We start from the raw sequence: 20,093 nt of genomic DNA, 5'->3' as shown, positions 1-20,093 counted from the left end.
TACATTAGACAGTAGTGTATCAGTACAACCTCCTTAACCTGGGACCGTGGTGTATCATCACAACATTAATCTTGGACAGTAGTGTACCAGGGGGCAGTGGCGTATCAGCACAACAATTACATAAGACTGTAGTGTATCAGCACAACCTCCTTAACCTGGGACAGTGGTGTATAGTGGTGTATCAGCACAACATTTATCTTGGACAGTAGTGTACCAGGGGGCAGTGGCGTATCAGCACAACATTTACATTAGACAGTAGTGTATCAGCACAACCTCCTTAACCTGGGACAGTGGTGTATCATCACAACATTAATCTTGGACAGAAGGGTAACAGGGGTCAGTGGCGTATCAACACAACACTTACATCAGACAGTAGTGTATCAGTACAACCTCCTTATTAAACCTGGGACCGTGGTGTATAATCACAACATTAATCTTGGACAGTAGTGTACCAGGGGTCAGTGGCGTATCAACACAACATTTACATAAGACAGTAGTGTATCAGCACAACCTCCTTAACCTGGGAGAGTGGTGTATCATCACAACATTAATCTTGGACAGTAGTGTACCAGGGGCAGTGGCGTATCAGCACAACATTTACATAAGACAGTAGTGTACCAGAGGGCAGTGGCGTATCAACACAACATTTACATAAGACAGTAGTGTATCAGCACAACCTCCTTATCCTGGGACAGTGGTGCATCATCACAACATTAATCTTGGACAGTAGTGTACCAGGGGCAGTGGCGTATCAGCAAAACATTTACATAAGACAGTAGTGTATCAGCACAACCTCCTTAACCTGGGACAGTGGTGTATCATCATTACATTAATCTTCGACAGTAGTGTACCAGGGGGCAGTCGCGTATCAGCAAAACATTTACATAAGACAGTAGTGTATCAGTACACTTTCCTTAACCTGGGACAGTGGTGTATCATCACAATATTAATCTTGGACAGTAGTATACCAGGGGGCAGTGGCGTATCAGCACAACATTTACATAAGACATTAGTGTATCCACACAACCTCCTTAATCTGGGACAGTGTATCATCACAACATAATTCTTGGGCAGTAGTGTACCAGGGGTCAGTAGCGTATCAGCACAACATTTACATAAGACATTAGTGTATCAGCACAACCTCCTAAACCTGGGACCGTGGTGTATCATCACAACATTAATCTTGGACAGTAGTGTACCAGGGGCAGTGGCGTATCAGCACAACATTTACATAAAACAGTAGTGTATCAGTACAACCTCCTTAACCTGGGACAATGGTGTATAATCACAACATTAATCTTGGACAGCAGTGTACCAGGGGGCAGTGGCGTATCAGCACAACATTTACATAAGACAATATTGTATCAGTACAACCTCCTTAACCTTGGACAGTAGTATATTAGCACAAAACTAACTTTGATCTGTAGTGTGTCAGCACATACACCCTTTTTTAACCTGAGGCAGTGGTGCATCAGCAAAACAATAATTTTGGGCAGTAGTACTAGTGTATCTAAAAAATCCCCATAACCTGGGACAGCGGTGTATCAGCACAATATTAACCGTGACCAGTAGTGTATCAGCAGAGCCCCTTTGAACATCGGGCAGTCATTCATCGGTACAACATCAACATCGGGCAGAAGTGAATTAGTAGATCCCCTTTAACTAAAACGGTGATGTATCAGCACAATCCCCTTAATCTGGAACAGTGGTGTATCAGCCAAACCTCTTTGACCTGTGCTAGAAGTGTATCAGAACAATCCCCAAAACATGGCTGTAGAAATGATTGCAAGCTAATGAACTTTCGTTTTTGTCGACGAAGTTTACCAGATCGTGACATTGATAAACAATAAAAATAGCACGGGGAAAGTGTGTGTGTGTGTTAAGTGAATTGAAAGAGCTATGACTTTTTTTTCATATATTTCATGTGTTCCCATTTGTGACAAAATACTTACTAAGGTTAATGCCATTTTCTAATTTCCCTCATTCATTATTGATTATTGTCATACACATGTATATTATTTATTAATACGTCAATTTAAAAGTACATCTCTTTGTTTATCTTCAAACTTTCTATTTCCTTTTTAATATGCCTCTATTGTTTTTGGGTTTCGATACATTTTCTCCGCTTTTAACATTGATTTTCTATTCTTTTTTATTTATCTTTAACAATTTTAAATTAACAGCCAACATTGTTATTTAAGTCGGTAAACACAATTTTGTTATTCTAAAACAAATCTAAGCGGACAATATTGATACGCATCTAAGTAAAGTAAAGTATAGTTTACGTTCTTCCTGCTGCAGAAAAAAACCCAATTCAAAAGCAATATTAGAAATATAAAAATTTGTAAGTACAAACAATTAACATGATTAGAGGTCTTTACTCTGAAGGACGTTCGCTACTCAGTTTCAAAACAAAAAGCTTTTCATACGCATCTAAGTTCTTTGCATAGTTTACCTTCTTCCTGCTGCAGAAAAAACCCAATTCAAAAGCAATATTAGAAATATAAAAATTTATAAGTACAAACAATTAACATGATTAGAGAGGTCTTTACTCTTAAGGACGTTCGCTCAAAATAAAATGCTTTTCATAAAACTAGAATTATTGATAGGGGATTAAGTAAGGAATCAAAAAAGCAAAAAATATATAGAGGTCAATGTGCTTGTTTTCGAAATATAAGCCATTGAAATTTTGGCGGGAAAAGTTCTCTCTTGACTTTTCATAGCTGTATCATTGACACGTTAAAGTTCTCAAAATATATGAGAAAATCACAGAGCATCAAACTATGGTAAATCCCTGATAATAAGTATTTCAAAAGTGACTTAATAACCCTGCCACATTCTGTATGAATGCCTATCCCAAGCCAGGAGCCTGCATTTCAGTGCTTGTCGTTTGTTTATGTGTTACATATTTGTTTTTCGGTTTTTTTTTGTGTACAGATTAGGCCGTTAGTTTTCTCGTTTGAATTGTTTTACATTTGTCATTTCGGGACCTTTTGTAGCTGACTACTAATTTCTGTGTAATTTGGTCTCTTGTAAAGAGTTGTCTCGTTGGCAATTACACCACCTCTTCTTTTTATATTAAAATGTGCATTTGGTGCACAGAACTTACAACCTTCTTATGTTCATGGCTTGATAGAATGATCTGAGGATATCTTCAGTCCATATTCCCGTTACATCTATGCTAGCATGAAAGAACATATATTGTGCCGTTGAAATCTAATAATTTAAACTTAAAATGTGTATTTTCTGCATGCAAAACTCTGATTTTTGTGAAATATAAGTCAAAGGTTTTCTTCCGCTGAATAATCCATGTGGTATGATTGCCAATGAGACAACTGTCCACAAGAGACCAAAATGACACAGACATTAACAACTAAAGGCAACCGTACGGCCTTCAACAATGAGCAAAGCCCATACCGCATAGTCAGCTAAAAAAAAAAGCCCCGATATGACAATGTAAAACAATTCAAACGAGAAAACTAAAGTAGGTTTGAATCACTTATCCGTGTCATTTTCCGTTTAGTTTAATGCAAAATTCTATTTTCAATCGGGAATCAGACCACGGGCGACATTCATAAGAGAACATATACTTCCTACTTTTTATTACAGCAATAAATGACCTTCTATTTAAGTTGAACAACATACGGATAACTATTAAAAAAACCTGATTAAGCATAAAATTTTGTCTGAAAACCCCTGTTGGACATGTTCATATCACTCAACACAAGTTTAAAGCTATCATCACGGGTATTGGCAGTCGTAGACATTTCAGACTTCTTAGCAGTGAAAAGATAATATACAGATAATCGTTCCTCGATTAATCTTTCTTTAAACTTCGAAGGTTTCGGTTGGAAACGGGGGATATAATGTATCAATACAACATTAATTTAATAGAATTATAAATGTTGCAAATTATTGTATTTACCAATTTCACGAATTATGCAACCATGATTTCAACTACAGGCACATAAAGAGGAGACAGCAAGGGAGGGATCCAATAAAAAAAAGCAAATTGATTAGGCTTAAAACAGATAACAAGGAATTTGAAAAAGGATAAAAACAGATAACAGTTGTCATATCTATCATCATGTCTGTAAACATGGTCAATATAATCTAACAGTTCTCACGGTACTCTGACAACACACAGAATCTTAACTGCTTTACACGCGTTTTCTGTATAAGAAATGTTAACTGTAGTAATATAATATCTTCATGTGTAGCTAGCTGCTTGTAATAATGTGTAGTTTGAAATAAGTCGTTAATGAATACATACCTATATATATGCCAATGCTATAACAATATAACAAGGTGCCAGATTAAAAAACAAATGGATTAACTACCAAAATGGATCAACTGAAACCACCCATAGCCTTAAGTATAGAGGGAAATGTATCCGAGAATTGGAGGAAATGGAAACAAAAATTCCAGTTTTTCCTAGACGCTAAGTTCAACGAAAAAGCAAAAAAGTTGCTATGTTCGCTGTTACTTCATTGTAATGGAGAATATGCCGTAGACTTTTTTAACACGTTTAATTTCGTGAAAGATAATTAACAAAATTGCACCATTGCTATTGAAATTGAAACAATTTTGAAATCCAATAAAGAACCAGACATATGAACGTTATAAATTTTACACGTGTTCAGAAAGTGTAGGAGAAAACATAGACCACTATGCCACAGAATCGAGTCACAGAGCTAAAACACAGAGCTAATAGTTATCAAGGGTACCAGGATTATAATTTGATACACCAGACGTCCGTTTCGTCTACATAAGACTCATCAGTGACGCCCAGATCAAAATAGTTATAAAGCCAAACAAGTACAACGTTGAAAAGCTTTAAGGACCAAAAATTCCAAAAAGTTGTTTCAAATACGGCTAAAATGTAATCTATTCCTGGGATTAGAAAATCCTTAGTTTATCGAAAAATTTAAAGTTTTGTCAACAGGAAATTTATTAAAAATAAGCCAAAACATGTGAATTTGGACAGTTATGCGACAGATTTATAAGAGACAGGATAGTAGGTGGTATACCAATTGACAATGTTCGTGGAAGATTACTAAGAATTCCAGACTTGACACTTGCAAAGTCGATAGATAATATGCCGCGCATCGGAAGTTTCAAAACATCAATTAAAATGAAAAAAAACAACAGTAAATGCAACGAGGAAAGACTACAAATCAGGACACAAACCAAGAGTGAAGCATCGATACAAAGATTATAGAAAAGACAACCCGAGAGACCAGAAATACGATTGCAAGAAATGCGGAATGCAACATCTACCTGGAAGTTGTCCAGCTTACGAAATAAACGTGTAACCAGTGCAAAAAGCCGAATCATTTAAAGAAGATGTTCAAAAACAGAAGAATACATGCTTTTGAAGAAGAAAGCGACATCGGTGACGAATTATACACTGGATGTATCGAAAATCAGAAGAAAAGTGAACAATCTTGGATGGTAAATTTGAATTTGAAAGGAAAAAAAATCAGAAGTTTAATTTGGATACGGCCGGGTGCGCAGGCAAATGTAATTCCGTACAAAGTATTGCAATTAGTGAAAGGAGATATTAAAATTATTCCAAGCAAACCAAGAGTAGTCACATATTCAGGTGAATAATGGACGTGCTAGGAAAATGTTACATTAATGTATCTAATAAAGATAAAATTAAAAGAATGGAATTCGTAGTTGTTAATTTCAATGTTCAATGTATCCATGGTATCTTAGGATTAAGTGCTTGTGAGAAATTAAATCTAATTAATAGAGTTATGTCAGTTGCGAAAAGTACCGAATCTATTTTGAAGGAAAATAACGATTTATTTGATGGAATAAGTAAATTAGAAGAATATCATCATATTTAATGGGATAAATCAATCAATCCTGCTATTCATCCACCACTTAGAGTACCGATTGCTCTGCAAGAAAGATTAAAACCTAAAATAGATAGAATGGAAAAATTAAGCATTTAGGAAAAAGTTGAACATCCTACTGAATGGGTTAGTTCAATAGTAATTGTAGCAAAGACAGATGGTAAATTAAGGATAAATTTGGATCCCAGGGATCTTAATCTTTCATATTGCCGAGACAGGAAGAAAATACCGCTAAGTTAGCAGGAGAAAAATATTTTAGTAAGCGTGACATGCGTGATGCATCGATCCAGTGGATTCTGGAACATAAAATTGGATTTAGAAAGTTCAAACCTATGTGCGTTCAGCACACCATTCGAAAGATTTAAGTTTTTATACGCCCGTTTACGCGACGAATGATTGATACCGTTGTCCGTCTGTCCGTTCGTCGTTCGTCAACTTGTCGGAGATTAGCTCAAAAACGCTTTAACCAATTTGCATAAAACTTTGGTGAATTGTTTATATATATGGACGTGAGCTCCCTTTCGTTTTTTTTTTTTTATAAATTTTAGATTTTACGTGTCTGAGTTATGAGGTTTTATTAATTAAAAAGGGGTGATTTTCCAGTTTTCGGACCGAAACTTTGGTGAATTGTTTATTTCTATTGATATAAGCTCCCTTTTGATTTTCATAAATTTCTAATATGACATTGAGAATTAATTGAACTTTATTTGTTTTTAGTCTGACAACAGATTTAATAAGTATTGCGCATCAACACAGTGTATTACACAACAGCACAGTGTGTTGCACAACAGCAAGCAATTTTTAATTGAAAATAAATTCAATTCATAATACCAATTTCAAGTTCGTTGACTACATTTATTCAGAAACCTACAATGTGTCAAATATTTAATTACAATCCAAATTCAGACCTGTATCAAGCTTGAACAATGTGTCTATTTTAGCCCCAACTGTTCAGGGTTGGACCTCTGAGGGTGTATCAAGCTGCGCTCAGCGAAGCAGTTTATTGAGACTACCATTTGGAATCAAATCTGCTAACGCCAACTTGCAAGACATTGTGGTGAATTGTTCATATCTATTGTCATGAGCTCCCTTTCGATTTTTATTAATTTTAGATTTTACGTTTCCGTAACAGAATAACAGTTGAACCCCTTGCCCCCTCCATAATGCAGGATCTTGACCTTCTGAAAACACCCATGAAAATCAATCACAATGTAACTCGTCTATGAAGTCTATTACCAATAAATAAAGACAACAGTAGTATACCGGTGTTCTAATCGTTTAATTTGGAGAAACAAATCCGGTTTACAAATAACCTTAACATTGTCCATAACATTTCTCTCGAAATGTGGCAAGTTATAGACCGAAATACTATCAGCCTAATTCCATTCAATACAAGGAAATTATGAACAACTGTTGATGGCGTCCGTAAAATGTTCGAAGAAATAGCTTTAACTTCAACACTTCAAACTCTTGGTTAATAAGCTGCAATGACAAGTTAAGGAATTCCTAATAACAAATGCAACCTCTGGAATATCGTATTAACTGGAAAGAATACTTTATAACAATTATGCAGGCTGTGTAAGAATTTTACTAAACATAACACCCACAGAGATTCCTGGTGAGTAACAGCCGAAGACATATGTGTCTTGTACACTTAATTATCGCCAGACATAACAACTAACAATCAATAAACACACAAATAAAAAACCCAGGCAATCATAATAGGCATTCACTGAACCAAGTCGGAAATATGACAGTTGTTATCCATTCGTTTGATGTGTTTGAACTTTTGATTTTGTTATTTTATTAGGGACTTACCGTTTTAAATTTACCGCGGGGTTCGGTATTTTTGAGATTTTACTTTTCCCGTTTGAATGGTTTTACACTAGTAATTTTAGGGTCCTTCATAGGTTGCTGTGCGGTGTGAGCCAAGGCTCCGTGTTGAAGGCCATACATTGACCTATTATGGTGTACTTTTATAAATTGTTACTTGTATGGAGAGTTGTCTCATTGGCACTCATACCACATCTTCCTCTATCTACTAAATAAAGATTGCGTGCAATTTCAATGTACATATATCACATATTAAGATCTCAAAATATTCGTTTTCCAACACAAATGTATATTCCTAAAATGTATGTGGTAAACCCGCACTCATACCCTCTGTTGTACTTATTTACATCATTTTTTTAAGTTTGGTTGTAAAGTGAATTTTCTGCATTAAATTCATTTAATGGGAACTTGTCATAACTTACGCGGGTTATTCAGTGTGCACCACATTTTTTCATGTTATTTCCTTATAGACAGAAAAAATATTACAGTCATTCCTTAAATAAAAGAAACCGACTACTTGATATTACACAAATAATGTGACGTAATACAATCAATTGACATTTAACAAGTAGCAATTTTAATTGTTCAAACATTCTGTTACCGTACTTGTCTCACCGTTTTGTGCAATTCTATTTGTCCTGTACCAAGTCAGGAGGTGGGAGTTAATTTAATCAAATAGTAAGTTTCTATGTATGTTGACGTTAGATTACACTTCAATGGTTCTGTTTGTCTATTGTTTTCATCTTATAGTTGATGCATTCCCATCGTTTTTAGTTTGTAACACGGATTTGTTTTCTCTCAATCGATTTATGATTTTTGAAGAGCGGTATATTACAGTTGGCTTTATCTATTGAACTTTAATTAATATACTAGTAGTTATACTGTAGTGATAGTCAACGTAACAGGGATAACATCATAGTTCCGCAATGGGTATTCCAGTTTTACATTTGGTCATTATTTATAATGGTGTTTTGTCTACAGCATCGCAAAGGTTTACCATGAAATTAAATCAAAACTATTTTGATCAAAATGAGATGACGTTTACAGCATTTTCAGTCATTAAATGTGCTTTGAAGTGTAATGAATTAAAATCCTGTACTTATTACAGCTACAATGCCATTGACGAATTGTGCCTGATTCATTCAGCGGAGATCTACGAAGGAAAGTTGACATTTAAATCAAATACTACCTGGCGAACATATGAACCTGTTTCAAAAGGTATTAGTTATCTTTTCTGAATAATAATAATAATAATAATAATAATAATAATAATAATAATAATAATAATAATAATAATAATAATAATAATAATAATAATAATAATAATAATAATAATAATAATAATAATAAATAAATGAAATTAAAAATTTTGATATACTGATAATTATCATTACAATGTTTGATTTACGATAATTTAAAATAAGATTTCTTAAATTTTTGTTCTTTTTTCACATTTCCTGAGCAGTGTGAGAAATATAGATTCTACAACTGCAACAAGTGCATTACGATATTTCTCCACTCGAGACAGTTAAATTTTAGTATTTAAAGCACGAGGCTTGCCCAGCTTTTCAAATAAGTCGAATTTAACTGTTGAGAGTGTAGAAATATCGTAATACACGAGATACAGTGTGGAATATGTTTCTCTAATGATTTTATCCTTTCTTTTTAAAGATTTGAGGAAAGTTGTGTACTTTTAATGTGACATGATCAGGCATGGTCGCCTTTTTTCATGACGTGACAATAAGAAAATTCAAAGGAAAACAAGAAAATTTAACGTCACAATTAAATTTCAACCAATCATTTGCCGAGAACAGATTTTTTACTAGTGAGGAGAAATATTTTTCTCACACCGGTCAGGAATGTAAAAATAGCACAAAAGTTTAGAGAAAAATAATTCTCATCACTAGTAAAAAATGTCAGCAAATGATTGGTTGGCATTTAATTATGACATTAGATTTTCTTGATTTCTACTGAATAAAAAGAACACAAATTTCTGCAAATGTTTTATTCGGACGGATGAAAATCACAGAGAAACAGATGACAGGGCCACTATATATAGGTTTATCTTATATTTCTCCACAGTTAAATTGTAGTTATTCAAAAAGCTCGCCTTCAACAGTTAAATGTTAGTTATTTAAAAAACTCGGCACGCCTCGCGTTTTAGAAATCAAAACTTTAACTGTCTCGAGTGGAGATATCGTAACACACTTGTTGCAGTGATGAAAACTATATGTAATAACCAGGTTATCATTGATGAATACAAATAGAAGAAATGGGAATTTATTTTAATATTTCTTTTCTTTTATGCAAAGTTAACAAATGGGGAACATTAATCTACAATGCTGTCGCTGGTTCAGGGATTAAAGTGTACAGGTCTTTTACAAATGGAATGTTTCAACCAGAAAAGTATGACAATACAGGAAATTTCCGTTCATCTGCTATAGATAACTGGAACAGTTTGAACATTAACACAGTGAGTTAATATATTCCAAGGTATTTCTTTTAACGATTCTGTAACTATGTCTGCATGTTTAAAAAAAGAAAAAAATCTATTTCAGGGTGTCTGTTGTAGGATGTTAATCTAAAAAAAGGACGTTACTCTTGATTGAAACTGCGAATATTGTCTCACGTAAATCATTTTTATGAATGAATTAATTGCTGTAATGCATGACGCTGATTTCCTGTCCTGGTTAATGTTGTGGTCTTTATTGTTTCTTTCAGCCTTTTTTTTCAAAATCTAGCAGGGAATTTTAAAATTTTGGCCTCGAGTATGCAATTGGTACCGTAATTGTTAATACTTAAGGGATTTTAATTGTATTTTTTGTTGGACAGAGGGAAAAGTCTGACACTACAGTTATATGACTATAGCAATTCACTCAAGATATGGTCACGATTTGCATTGATTTGACATAACGTGTAGAATTATATTGACTTTCACGCTGTTCCTAATTTGCATATTATATAATTCGTCTTATTTCTTCTGTTGATTAAAAGAAAATAGTGCAAGTTTATTTTAGAAAAATGTTAGCGAGTAGTATATACATGACTTGAATATAAAGAAATTAAAACTAGGCGAAAGATCCCAAAGGGACATTTATACTCATTGATCAGAAAAGATATTTAATTTTTTTTCAGTATGCTGAATTATGTGCATTTAAAAGTGAAAATAAACAATGCGTGCTGTAAGAGTTTTATATGTAAATGATTTTCCAATAGCCAGATATCAGGAATATTGTTATTACAGTTTAGATTTTCATTTTTAATAATTTCAATAAAACAATATCCATATGCCCGGATATAAGTACAAACATGATATGTCCCGAAATAATTTCTCTCGTGATTTTATATTATATCTTCTGAAATTTCCGTGAATTGATTTTCAATTTGTAAAAGGTTATAAGATATCAATGAAATAAATTTTTAATAATAATTTTCAAACGTTTGACAGTTTTTGTTTCAATTCAAATTATTATTTATTTTAATGATATTTACATAGTTACGTTCTGTCATCTGCACGTATTTCTATAGACTTTTAAATTTGCGTTATCTCCCAATGTAGAAATAAATTCCTCATAGATACCAGGATGAAATTTTGAATATGCGCCATACACGGTTTCATCTACAAGAGACTCATTCATCAGTGACGCTCGAATAAAAAATTAAACATGGCTATATATGCTAAAAAAATCATTCAGATATATGCAATTGACTGTATCGTACCTTTTTAGATAGTTAAGGTTTGTATGGGTGTCTTCCTCCATCTTGGATTGTAAAAAACAGAGAATCAAAGGTCCAGATTTTCCATCAAGTTAGCAAAATTTGATGCAGGAATGCAGATGTTTAATGTACATTTTCATTTAAAAGTACCAATTTATAAGAATATAACTTCTAAATATTGATATTTTTGCAAATGTTAATTATTTTTGGTTGTTTTTATTTTTTTTAAAACTGGCATTTTAAGGGGAGGTAACTCTAAAAAAGTGTATTTTCTGAAGGATGTATGGAATTTTCCTATTTTGTATTTTAGCCGAAAAAAACGTACGGTGACCCTATCTTTTCTTTTGATATTCTCAAAGCAGTGTCTGAAAGCTATTTTTTCCTGAAGTATTTAACAATTCTATCATTTTGTTTAGTTTCTAATCACAAAATGGTGTTTTTTCCTGTATAATCCATACAAAATGTGTCATTTTGTCCCGTCCTGTAGCTTGAGAAAATGCGCGGTGACCTATCATTTTTATTATATTTTTCAACATATATCAATAGATACAACGTTTTGGCAAAGTATGAACAAATTCTATCATTTTTATTTTAGACTCCCATACCACTTTAAATGTAAACTAATGCGACTGCAGTGTACCTTACCTGATAATGCAGACTCAAATTGAAATATGATACTAGTAGACGGTTTTTTTTTATATATTTTTTAGAGTATGTATCAACTATGACACCCTATCAAAAGTTCTGAAATTGACGAAGGATCATTGAATACACAAGAAAATTGCTTATATCTTACATGGTTGCACTTTTTGTTTTTCTTTTTATACTTTTTGCAATAATGTCAAACAGAAAGGGAATCGATTTTAAACAAAATCGCAAGTAGCATTTTGTAAGTATCTAATAATCATAATTATAGGGCATGGACAAAAAATAAAGTCAATCTTTGTTGTTGGGTTGCTGTAGCATAGACACTGTTTCTTTTGTTTATACAATAAATACATGTTTACTTAATGAGAGGAGTCAATTGGGGGTCCGTTAACAGGTTAACACACCTCGATTTTGGCAAAAACAGTTACCAACAAATGCAAAAATGCTGATAACAGTTAGAAAAGTGGGTTGAAAACATTTAACAGCTTAAATGTCTCAGATTACAGTTAACGACACATTGAAAAGGGCCAACACAGGTTAACATTATATAAATAACACATTGCTGAGAGGGTGATAGAGCAGATTGTTACCCCGAGAAAACATTGTCAACTGAGGCGAAGCCAAGGTTGACAATGTCTTTTCGAGGGTAAAAATCTGCTCTATCACCCTCTCAGATATGCGTTATTTAATTTATTATACTGAATATTCTGTTGTTAATGTCGATTAAATTTCATATTCAAAGTAGTGAACTATGACGTCTTGTACATAACAACCATCCGTATTTAATAAGCGCACACTTGATCAAGCGTCTCCGTGAAGGGTAATAAAGTATTTACCATAGGATAGAGTCGTATTTGATAAAGCGCAAACTTGATCAAGCGTCTCCATGAAGGGTTATAGAGTAAATTAACACCCTCGTATTAGCCAATCAAAATCTGGCATTTTTGACATGAAGTATAATAAAAAAAAGTTATTGGCCCTCCTTAATGTAGGTGATTGCAAACATTAAAAAAGAAGTAGGGTCAATATGCAGTGAAATAATTTCATACAATTTTCATAATGTCTTTCGATCTCTATTTAAATTCACAGCATTTGCTTATTTCAAAACAGATCAGCAACTTATGTACGCCACAAGAAAGCCTGATACATCAATCTTAAAAATGTATAAGAAGGCCATCGTTAACCAAAACAAAACATACGTTGGAAGTAAAGATACCCGGTATATGTGTTCTTTCGGATACAAATTTATTTCTATATTGATAACCGACATTCTTTAATGCAAATTTTAACAAAAACATGCACTATCCACATGTAATTCCTTCCATAGCAATATGAAGCTCTGAATAATATTATGGTTTTGTAGAAATATGTTAAATTACGAAACAACGAATTAAGTATAATTCAAATCCTTCCTGGTATCTGCGATGAATGTATTAAAGTATAATTCAAATCCTGTTATCTATGATGAGCTATGATTTGTACTCTTTAATATTAAATGTTATGTAGGATTCGATCCCTGCTAATGAAATACATACGAAGGGAAATTGACACTACCTCTTTGGGTTGGTTGTAAACTATCTATTTGTAAAACTTTTTGTTTTGTTTTAAACTAACTATATATTATCTTTTGTTGATTGTTAACTAACTATTGGTTAACTTTTGTTGATTTAAAAAATCTTTCTCCTCATTATTTATTGCGAATCTCTCAGTTTTTACTCTTCCTTATCGTTTGACGAGAGTTGAACGTCGGTAACTTAGAGTACTAGGCTTAATTCATTGTTAAATATCATATTTACACAGTTTCAATGCAGGTCATTTTTTAATTTTTTTCTACCATGTATTAATTATTTATTTAAGGTTACCATAGTTATCCATACAAATAGCTTACCAGTTGTTGAAATGCGCTTTGACATTCCACCAGGAACCAGTAACACTGACTGGTTCTCCCCAACATATGTTACGACCAATGCATGGAATGACTTACCTTATTACTTATACGAGTATTTGTACTTCTCTGTTCAAGGGTAAGCGTATTAGTTAATCATATAGTACATTTATTGGTGAAAATGGAACAGAAGAGTACAATGTATTAGTTATGATATTAAAAGAGGGGCGAATAAAAGATATCAGAGAAACAACAAACTCATAAATCGAAAATAAACTGACAACGCCATGCCTTAAAATGAAAAAGACAAACAGACAAATATTAGTACACAAGAATATCCAAAATATGCAAATTAATTACACTACTTAGAAATCTTCGCAGATCGTTCAATGAAAAGGAAATAGTAGGAGTGACATTTTCAAACAGTCATGTTCACGACACTGTATGGTCACAGTACAATAAGTCAATAGCGTTACAATATACTTATCCATTTACTATTTTGTTTAATATTAGATTAAGAAATATTTAAAACGAAAAACAGATTTTTTCAGAGGTAAAAAAGAAGAGGGAATTAAAGAAAGAAAATGTTATTAGCCATATATAAGATTATATCTTAGCAGTTAATTAATCAATTATAAAACAAAATATTTTAAAGGAAATGATATAAGACAAAAAAATATGTCTCTTTTGCAAAGAATGAACACCAACGCAACGGTATCCTGACTTAAAGGGAAACGTTGTGTTGTTTATACGATTGCGTACATAAAATAAAGCAAAAGACGATAGTTTGTTTCAAGTTTCTGGGTGATGCATGCATGAATGGGAAAAATCCCAAACTCTGAGAAAATTCAAAACGGAAAGTCGGTTATCAAATAGCTAAAAAGCTAAAACACATCAAGTTTAAGGGTGATGCATGCATATATAGAAAAACACTCGAACTCTGAGGAAAATTCAAAACGGAAAGTCGGTAATCAGATGGCAAAATCAAAAGCTAAAACACATCAAACGGATGGATTACAACTGTCACCATCCTGAATTGAAGAAAATGGTAGCTTATACCTGGTTTTATAGCCAGATAAACCTCTAACTTGTATGACAGTTGCATAAAATTTCATTATATTGACAACGATGTTTTAACAAAACAAACAGACATAATAAGTAAAAATGTCAAAACTAGGGGTACAGAAGTCAACACAAAAAGGCATAAAAAAAGCACATTAGCAACGCCTGTTGTGTAGTAGTTCTCCTCTTATATTTGATGTCGTTTCCTCAGTCTTAGTTTGTAACCCAGATTTGCTTTTTTCTCAATCGATTTATGAATTTCGAACAGTGGTATACTACTGTTGCCTTTATTTACGCTGTCTATGCTCCTATTCTTGCTATGAAGTTGCAACGTATTATGAAATTTGAACTGCGATTAACTAGTTTTGAAATTTTCTTCTACAATACAAAATTGTGTTCAATTTTATGATTTACCGTGGAATAGTTAATTGATTAATGGAACTGATAAGATAATATTTAGTGATTTTTGTTGCTTTTCGTCGAGGGAAAAATATTTTATGCAAGTTTAAAACGGAAACTAATCAACAATAAACACAAAAGGTAGACACTTCTATATATATCAGGACGGCAATTGGAAAATGAGTGTTACAGGATAATGAAAGGTGCCTTGCAACAGTCAACATACCAACCCCTCAAACAGTCGATGCAATGTTCCCAACGTGCAAAGATCCTGGCACTCTCTTTACATGGTTCATCAGATTAAATGATCTAAATCTGAACGGACTGACCTTGAACTAGGGTTATCAAGTTACGAAATGCATTTAGAACACATAAACAAGTCTATAATTTAAAACAATTTCATAAAAAAAAAAGAATTAGACAAGACGAATTTGTTTTCAATTGTGGGGATGTTTAGCTTCGTCAAATACACATTAATGTCGTATATGAATAAAACTTTAAAGTCATATGTCATTTCAATTTAACCAAAATTTTAAAGGCGTTTTATATATTGTATATACTAGATGGGCTTAGTTTTAATGTAAACATGTGAACACATAATTTCGGTTTTTAGGAAAATCCTTTATTTTATTGAGATTTAAAACAAATGATCGGATATTGCGTTATTGTTTTGCCGTCCTCTAATTCACCGACACCGTTTTCATTTTGCAGTGACCTTAAAATATCACCTCTAGTTAAAATTTTGGCAACCACATAATGGTGTACGAAAGGGAAAACTCGTTATGAAAGAAAAGTTTAACAAACGTGGAAAGAAGATATCATCAGTTGACTCTGATTGAAAAAAAAATACACCAAAGTATTTAACAACCGTTATAACAAGGTTGTGGTCATTTTTTTAATAAACTTCCTGTTAACAAAAGTTTAAATTTTTCGAAAAACTAAGGATTTTCTTATTCCAGGCATAGATTTCCTTAGCCGTATTTGGCACAACTTTTTGGAATTTTGGATCCTCAATGCTCTTCAACTTTGTTATTCTTTGGCTTTATAAATATTTTGATATGAGCGTCACTGATGAGTCTTATGTAGACGAAACGCGCGTCTGGCGTACTAAATTATAATCCTGGTACCTTTGATAACTATTGTATTACCTAATTGGATCGTATGAGCACTATACATAAAAATTAAACATCGCTCTATCATCTCAATTGTTTTTTCACGATCTTTGTGATTCTATGAAGACTGCTTGTGCAAGTCACAACCATAAACGGCCTGGTCCTAGCCGGGAGCCTGTAGTTAAGTCGTTGCCGTCGGTTCATGAATGTCATATTTATTGTTCGTATTTTGTTTTTGTTATAAATTAAGCTGTTTTTCTCAATTGAATTGTTTCATATTAATTCATGTTTGAGCTTTGGCTGACTATACGCTATTTTTTTCTTTCTTATCGATGAAGGCCGCATGATTGCCTATAATTGCTTACATCCACTTTCGTAATTTGGTGGATAGTTATCTCATTGGCAATCATACCTCAACTCCTTATTTTTCATATTAAATAGAAAAAAAATAAATAGCAGGCACACGTTTCGATTCATGTTCATTGAATAACGTATTTCTGTAGATTACATGTTACGAATTCGTATTTAAAAAAAACCGTACACAGATGTCTAAGTTGAGTATATTTCATTAACACTTTAATCACAAGAAACTGGTGTCATATGATTTAAGCATAGGTAGGATGCAACTAATTGAATACCTTCCACAATATTTAAAGAATATTTCAACACCTTTTCAGGGATTACTCCAGGAGGTTTTTCATATATAAGAACTACGATTTGTGTTACGCAACTGAATTAGGTTGGTTTGTCGTGGTGGACTTCTATGGTTACACCTGCGATTTTGACACTACAAATAATTACCCAGTGTTTAGATACACAGAAAACACGGCCGGTAGTTTCGACCATGATGGTAGGTATATATACTTATGTAACGAGTGTTAACGATGTAATTTATATAAGTAGCTAGTATATACCATTTATTTAACAATTAAGTAAAACAAGCAATTGGATATCCGGTGCCTTTTTGTCTGTTCAAATAATGTTCTTCATCGATATGTTTCTTAAATGGTTTAAATGAATGGAGGTGTATGTTACGTAATTTAAAATGCAAAAGCTCCACGTTCCTAAGTTAATATTAAAAAAAAAGTATTTATCGAGAAACACGAGTTCAATGATTTCTTATAAAATTGTCGATTAAAGACAAATGTACATGATTTTCACATTATTATTTTATGAGTAGTCAGATCATTGTTTTGATATGACGTCGCTAAAGATGATAAGATTATAACTCAGACGTCCCAAAACTAAAGTGCTATCTTTAATAGCAAATGTTTCTGTCTTGATATACAAATACGAGACCAGGCCTCACGGTCATAAAACTTTCGAGCATGATTTTCGTACTCAGACTCGAAAATCAACCAATCAAATTGCTGGATTTTATGTTTCGAGCATGATTTTTGTGCTCCGAGCACTGAGCAAAGTTTTATGCCTTCAAGGCCAGAACTTATCCATGAGTACATTAACACTAATACTTGCACGGTACGCTTTTCTAGTTACCTATGATATTTAAACAAATCACCTGCAATTGTAAAGAAAAGCTACATTTTTTTTTAACATTTTTTCGATTAAGATGGACACTTTTGCCACTATTGAAACAAATAAATCGATAAGATATCAATAATATTCAGAACCTGCATGAGGATTTTTTTTATCTAAAATAGAGCGCAACAACTCAATGCTATGTATCATTTCTTAAAGTCCGTGTAAATGATCTGATAACAAGCAAACTATAATGACAAGGGCCAAAAGTAAAACAAAAGTTAACACATGTCAAATTCGCCGTTTCAAATTCTAATGCACCCTGGGAAATATTTTCAAAAGTGTACACCAAAACGTCGTGATTGGTTAATAATTTCATAATCAATGTCAATTCAACAATTAACGTGACGTTATTTTAATTTTGAGGTACGAACGATGAAATTATCCATGATTCTTAAGATTCTGAAACGGCCAATTAAGTTGACCACAGATATATCTTTAACTGATTGTAGCTTGAATCATGTCCTTTTCATCAGTGGTCGTGATACCACCAACTTCTTATCTTTACAAGACAGTAGGACGGGTTCCTTTAGAGTATACCATACCTTTTAGTTTTAGAAATGAGCCAAAAAGATATACATTTTGGTGTTATGTCGTTGTTCTCCTCTTATATTTAATGCGTTTCCCTCGGTTTTAGTTTGTTACCCCGATTTTGTTTTTTGTCCATGGATTTATGAGTTTTGAACAGCGGTATAATACTGTTGCCTTTATTTAAGAAGATATCTTCAGTCAATAAAGGAAACAGTAATATGCCGCTGAAGTATACGACATTTGTTCATATCTATTTTTTTCTCCATAAAGCTATGTTTTTGACAAAGTTTAAGCGTCACAAAGAAATTAGTCCAAAAATGTACAGATAACGATTTATTATTCATTTATGACAATAACCAATCTGAAATTTAAAGGTGTGAAGATATTTGTTACTTTGCAACTCCAGGGGTAAAGTCATATATTTTGTCATACCTTCTCCATTTGAAAGAAAAATAAATGGAGCGAAGACAATTAATACATAAACTGTTACTTTCAAAAACAACGCAGATAAAGTAAAATTGTACACGATTCAACACTGAAGCCATTCCATCCACTGTGAAACAAGAGTACGATTGAAGGGATTAGGAAGTATTAGCAGTTGATGCTCGGCCATCAACATTCACTTTCATTTATAAAATTATATCTTCTATTTCTTATTAATTGTAATTGTATTTTTTTCACAGGTTACAAAGATGGAGAAGTATTTTCGATTTTCATTTCGTGACTATCAATACATTTGTTATAAAGAAGAAACACATATTATTGACGACAAAGGAATCTGATTACATTTCAGAAACTATCGAGATTACACTCAGCTTTTGATTGCGTTCGTGTTGCTTAGTTTTTGGTTTTATATGTTGTTTTGTTTACAGTTGTTTGTCTGTTTATCTTTTTCTTTTTTAGCCATGACAATGTCAGTTTATTTTCGACTTATGATTTAAAATCTTTCTTTGGTATCCTATGCTTTACTTTTAGTATATATATCACCATTTCGTTATATTTTCAATTCGAACTTAGATCTTAATTTTGATATTATGATTCCATAGACAAATTTAAGGATCTGCTATGATATATTTTCTATTTTTGGCTTGCTCATGAAGAATAATTTTTTTTTTAAATGTTCACTTGTTATTATCACTTTATATTTTAATAAATATTTATCCCATCACAATATCCTTTCGAGTCATAATAATAGATAGAGGAAGATGTGGTATGAGTGCCAATGAGACAACTCTCAATCCAAGTAACAATTTTTAAAAGTAAACCATTAAAGGTCAATGTACGGCCTTCAACACGGAGCCTTGGCTCACACCGATCAGAAAAGCTAAAAAAAGGGCCCCAATAATTACTAGTGTAAAACAATTCAAACTGGAAAACCAATCGAGCATTTTTCATAATACAATTAACAACGATACTTGAGTGTTTGTTGCACCAGAGTTTCATATCCAGAGTTCAGGGCAGTAAGTTACCCAATCTGTCAATGTCATTTAAAGCATTCGTACA

At 32.9% G+C, this 20,093-nt stretch overlaps 1 protein-coding gene across 1 annotated transcript; it reads left to right on the top strand.

Annotated features, from left to right (window-relative positions):
* The first annotated feature begins 8,304 nt into the window (after positions 1-8,304).
* On the top strand, positions 8,305-19,744 carry LOC139482293 (uncharacterized). Its single transcript, XM_071266094.1, has 6 exons — positions 8,305-8,375; positions 8,806-8,915; positions 10,010-10,170; positions 13,920-14,086; positions 17,198-17,370; positions 19,274-19,744. Exons 3-6 carry the CDS (start codon positions 10,087-10,089, stop codon positions 19,312-19,314), a joined length of 465 nt encoding a protein of 154 aa, XP_071122195.1. The 5' UTR covers positions 8,305-8,375; positions 8,806-8,915; positions 10,010-10,086; the 3' UTR covers positions 19,315-19,744.
* The last annotated feature ends 349 nt before the right edge of the window (positions 19,745-20,093 follow it).

Source organism: Mytilus edulis, chromosome 7 (assembly GCF_963676685.1).
Source record: "Mytilus edulis chromosome 7, xbMytEdul2.2, whole genome shotgun sequence".
Lineage (NCBI taxonomy): Eukaryota > Metazoa > Mollusca > Bivalvia > Mytilida > Mytilidae > Mytilus > Mytilus edulis.
The sequence above is the reverse complement of the archived record's forward strand: the minus strand, read 5'-3'. Positions and strand labels throughout refer to the sequence as shown.

What these genes read in the sequence shown, in the direction of transcription:
- LOC139482293 (XM_071266094.1), top strand. Translation starts at nt 10,087, where the DNA reads ATGTTTCAACCAGAAAAGTATGACAATACAGGAAATTTCCGTTCATCT. An exon ending in TTGTACTTCTCTGTTCAAGG is followed by an intron (nt 14,087 to 17,197) that starts GTAAGCGTATTA and finishes ACACCTTTTCAG; the next exon opens with GGATTACTCCAGGAGGTTTT. An exon ending in CGGTAGTTTCGACCATGATG is followed by an intron (nt 17,371 to 19,273) that starts GTAGGTATATAT and finishes TTTTTTTCACAG; the next exon opens with GTTACAAAGATGGAGAAGTA.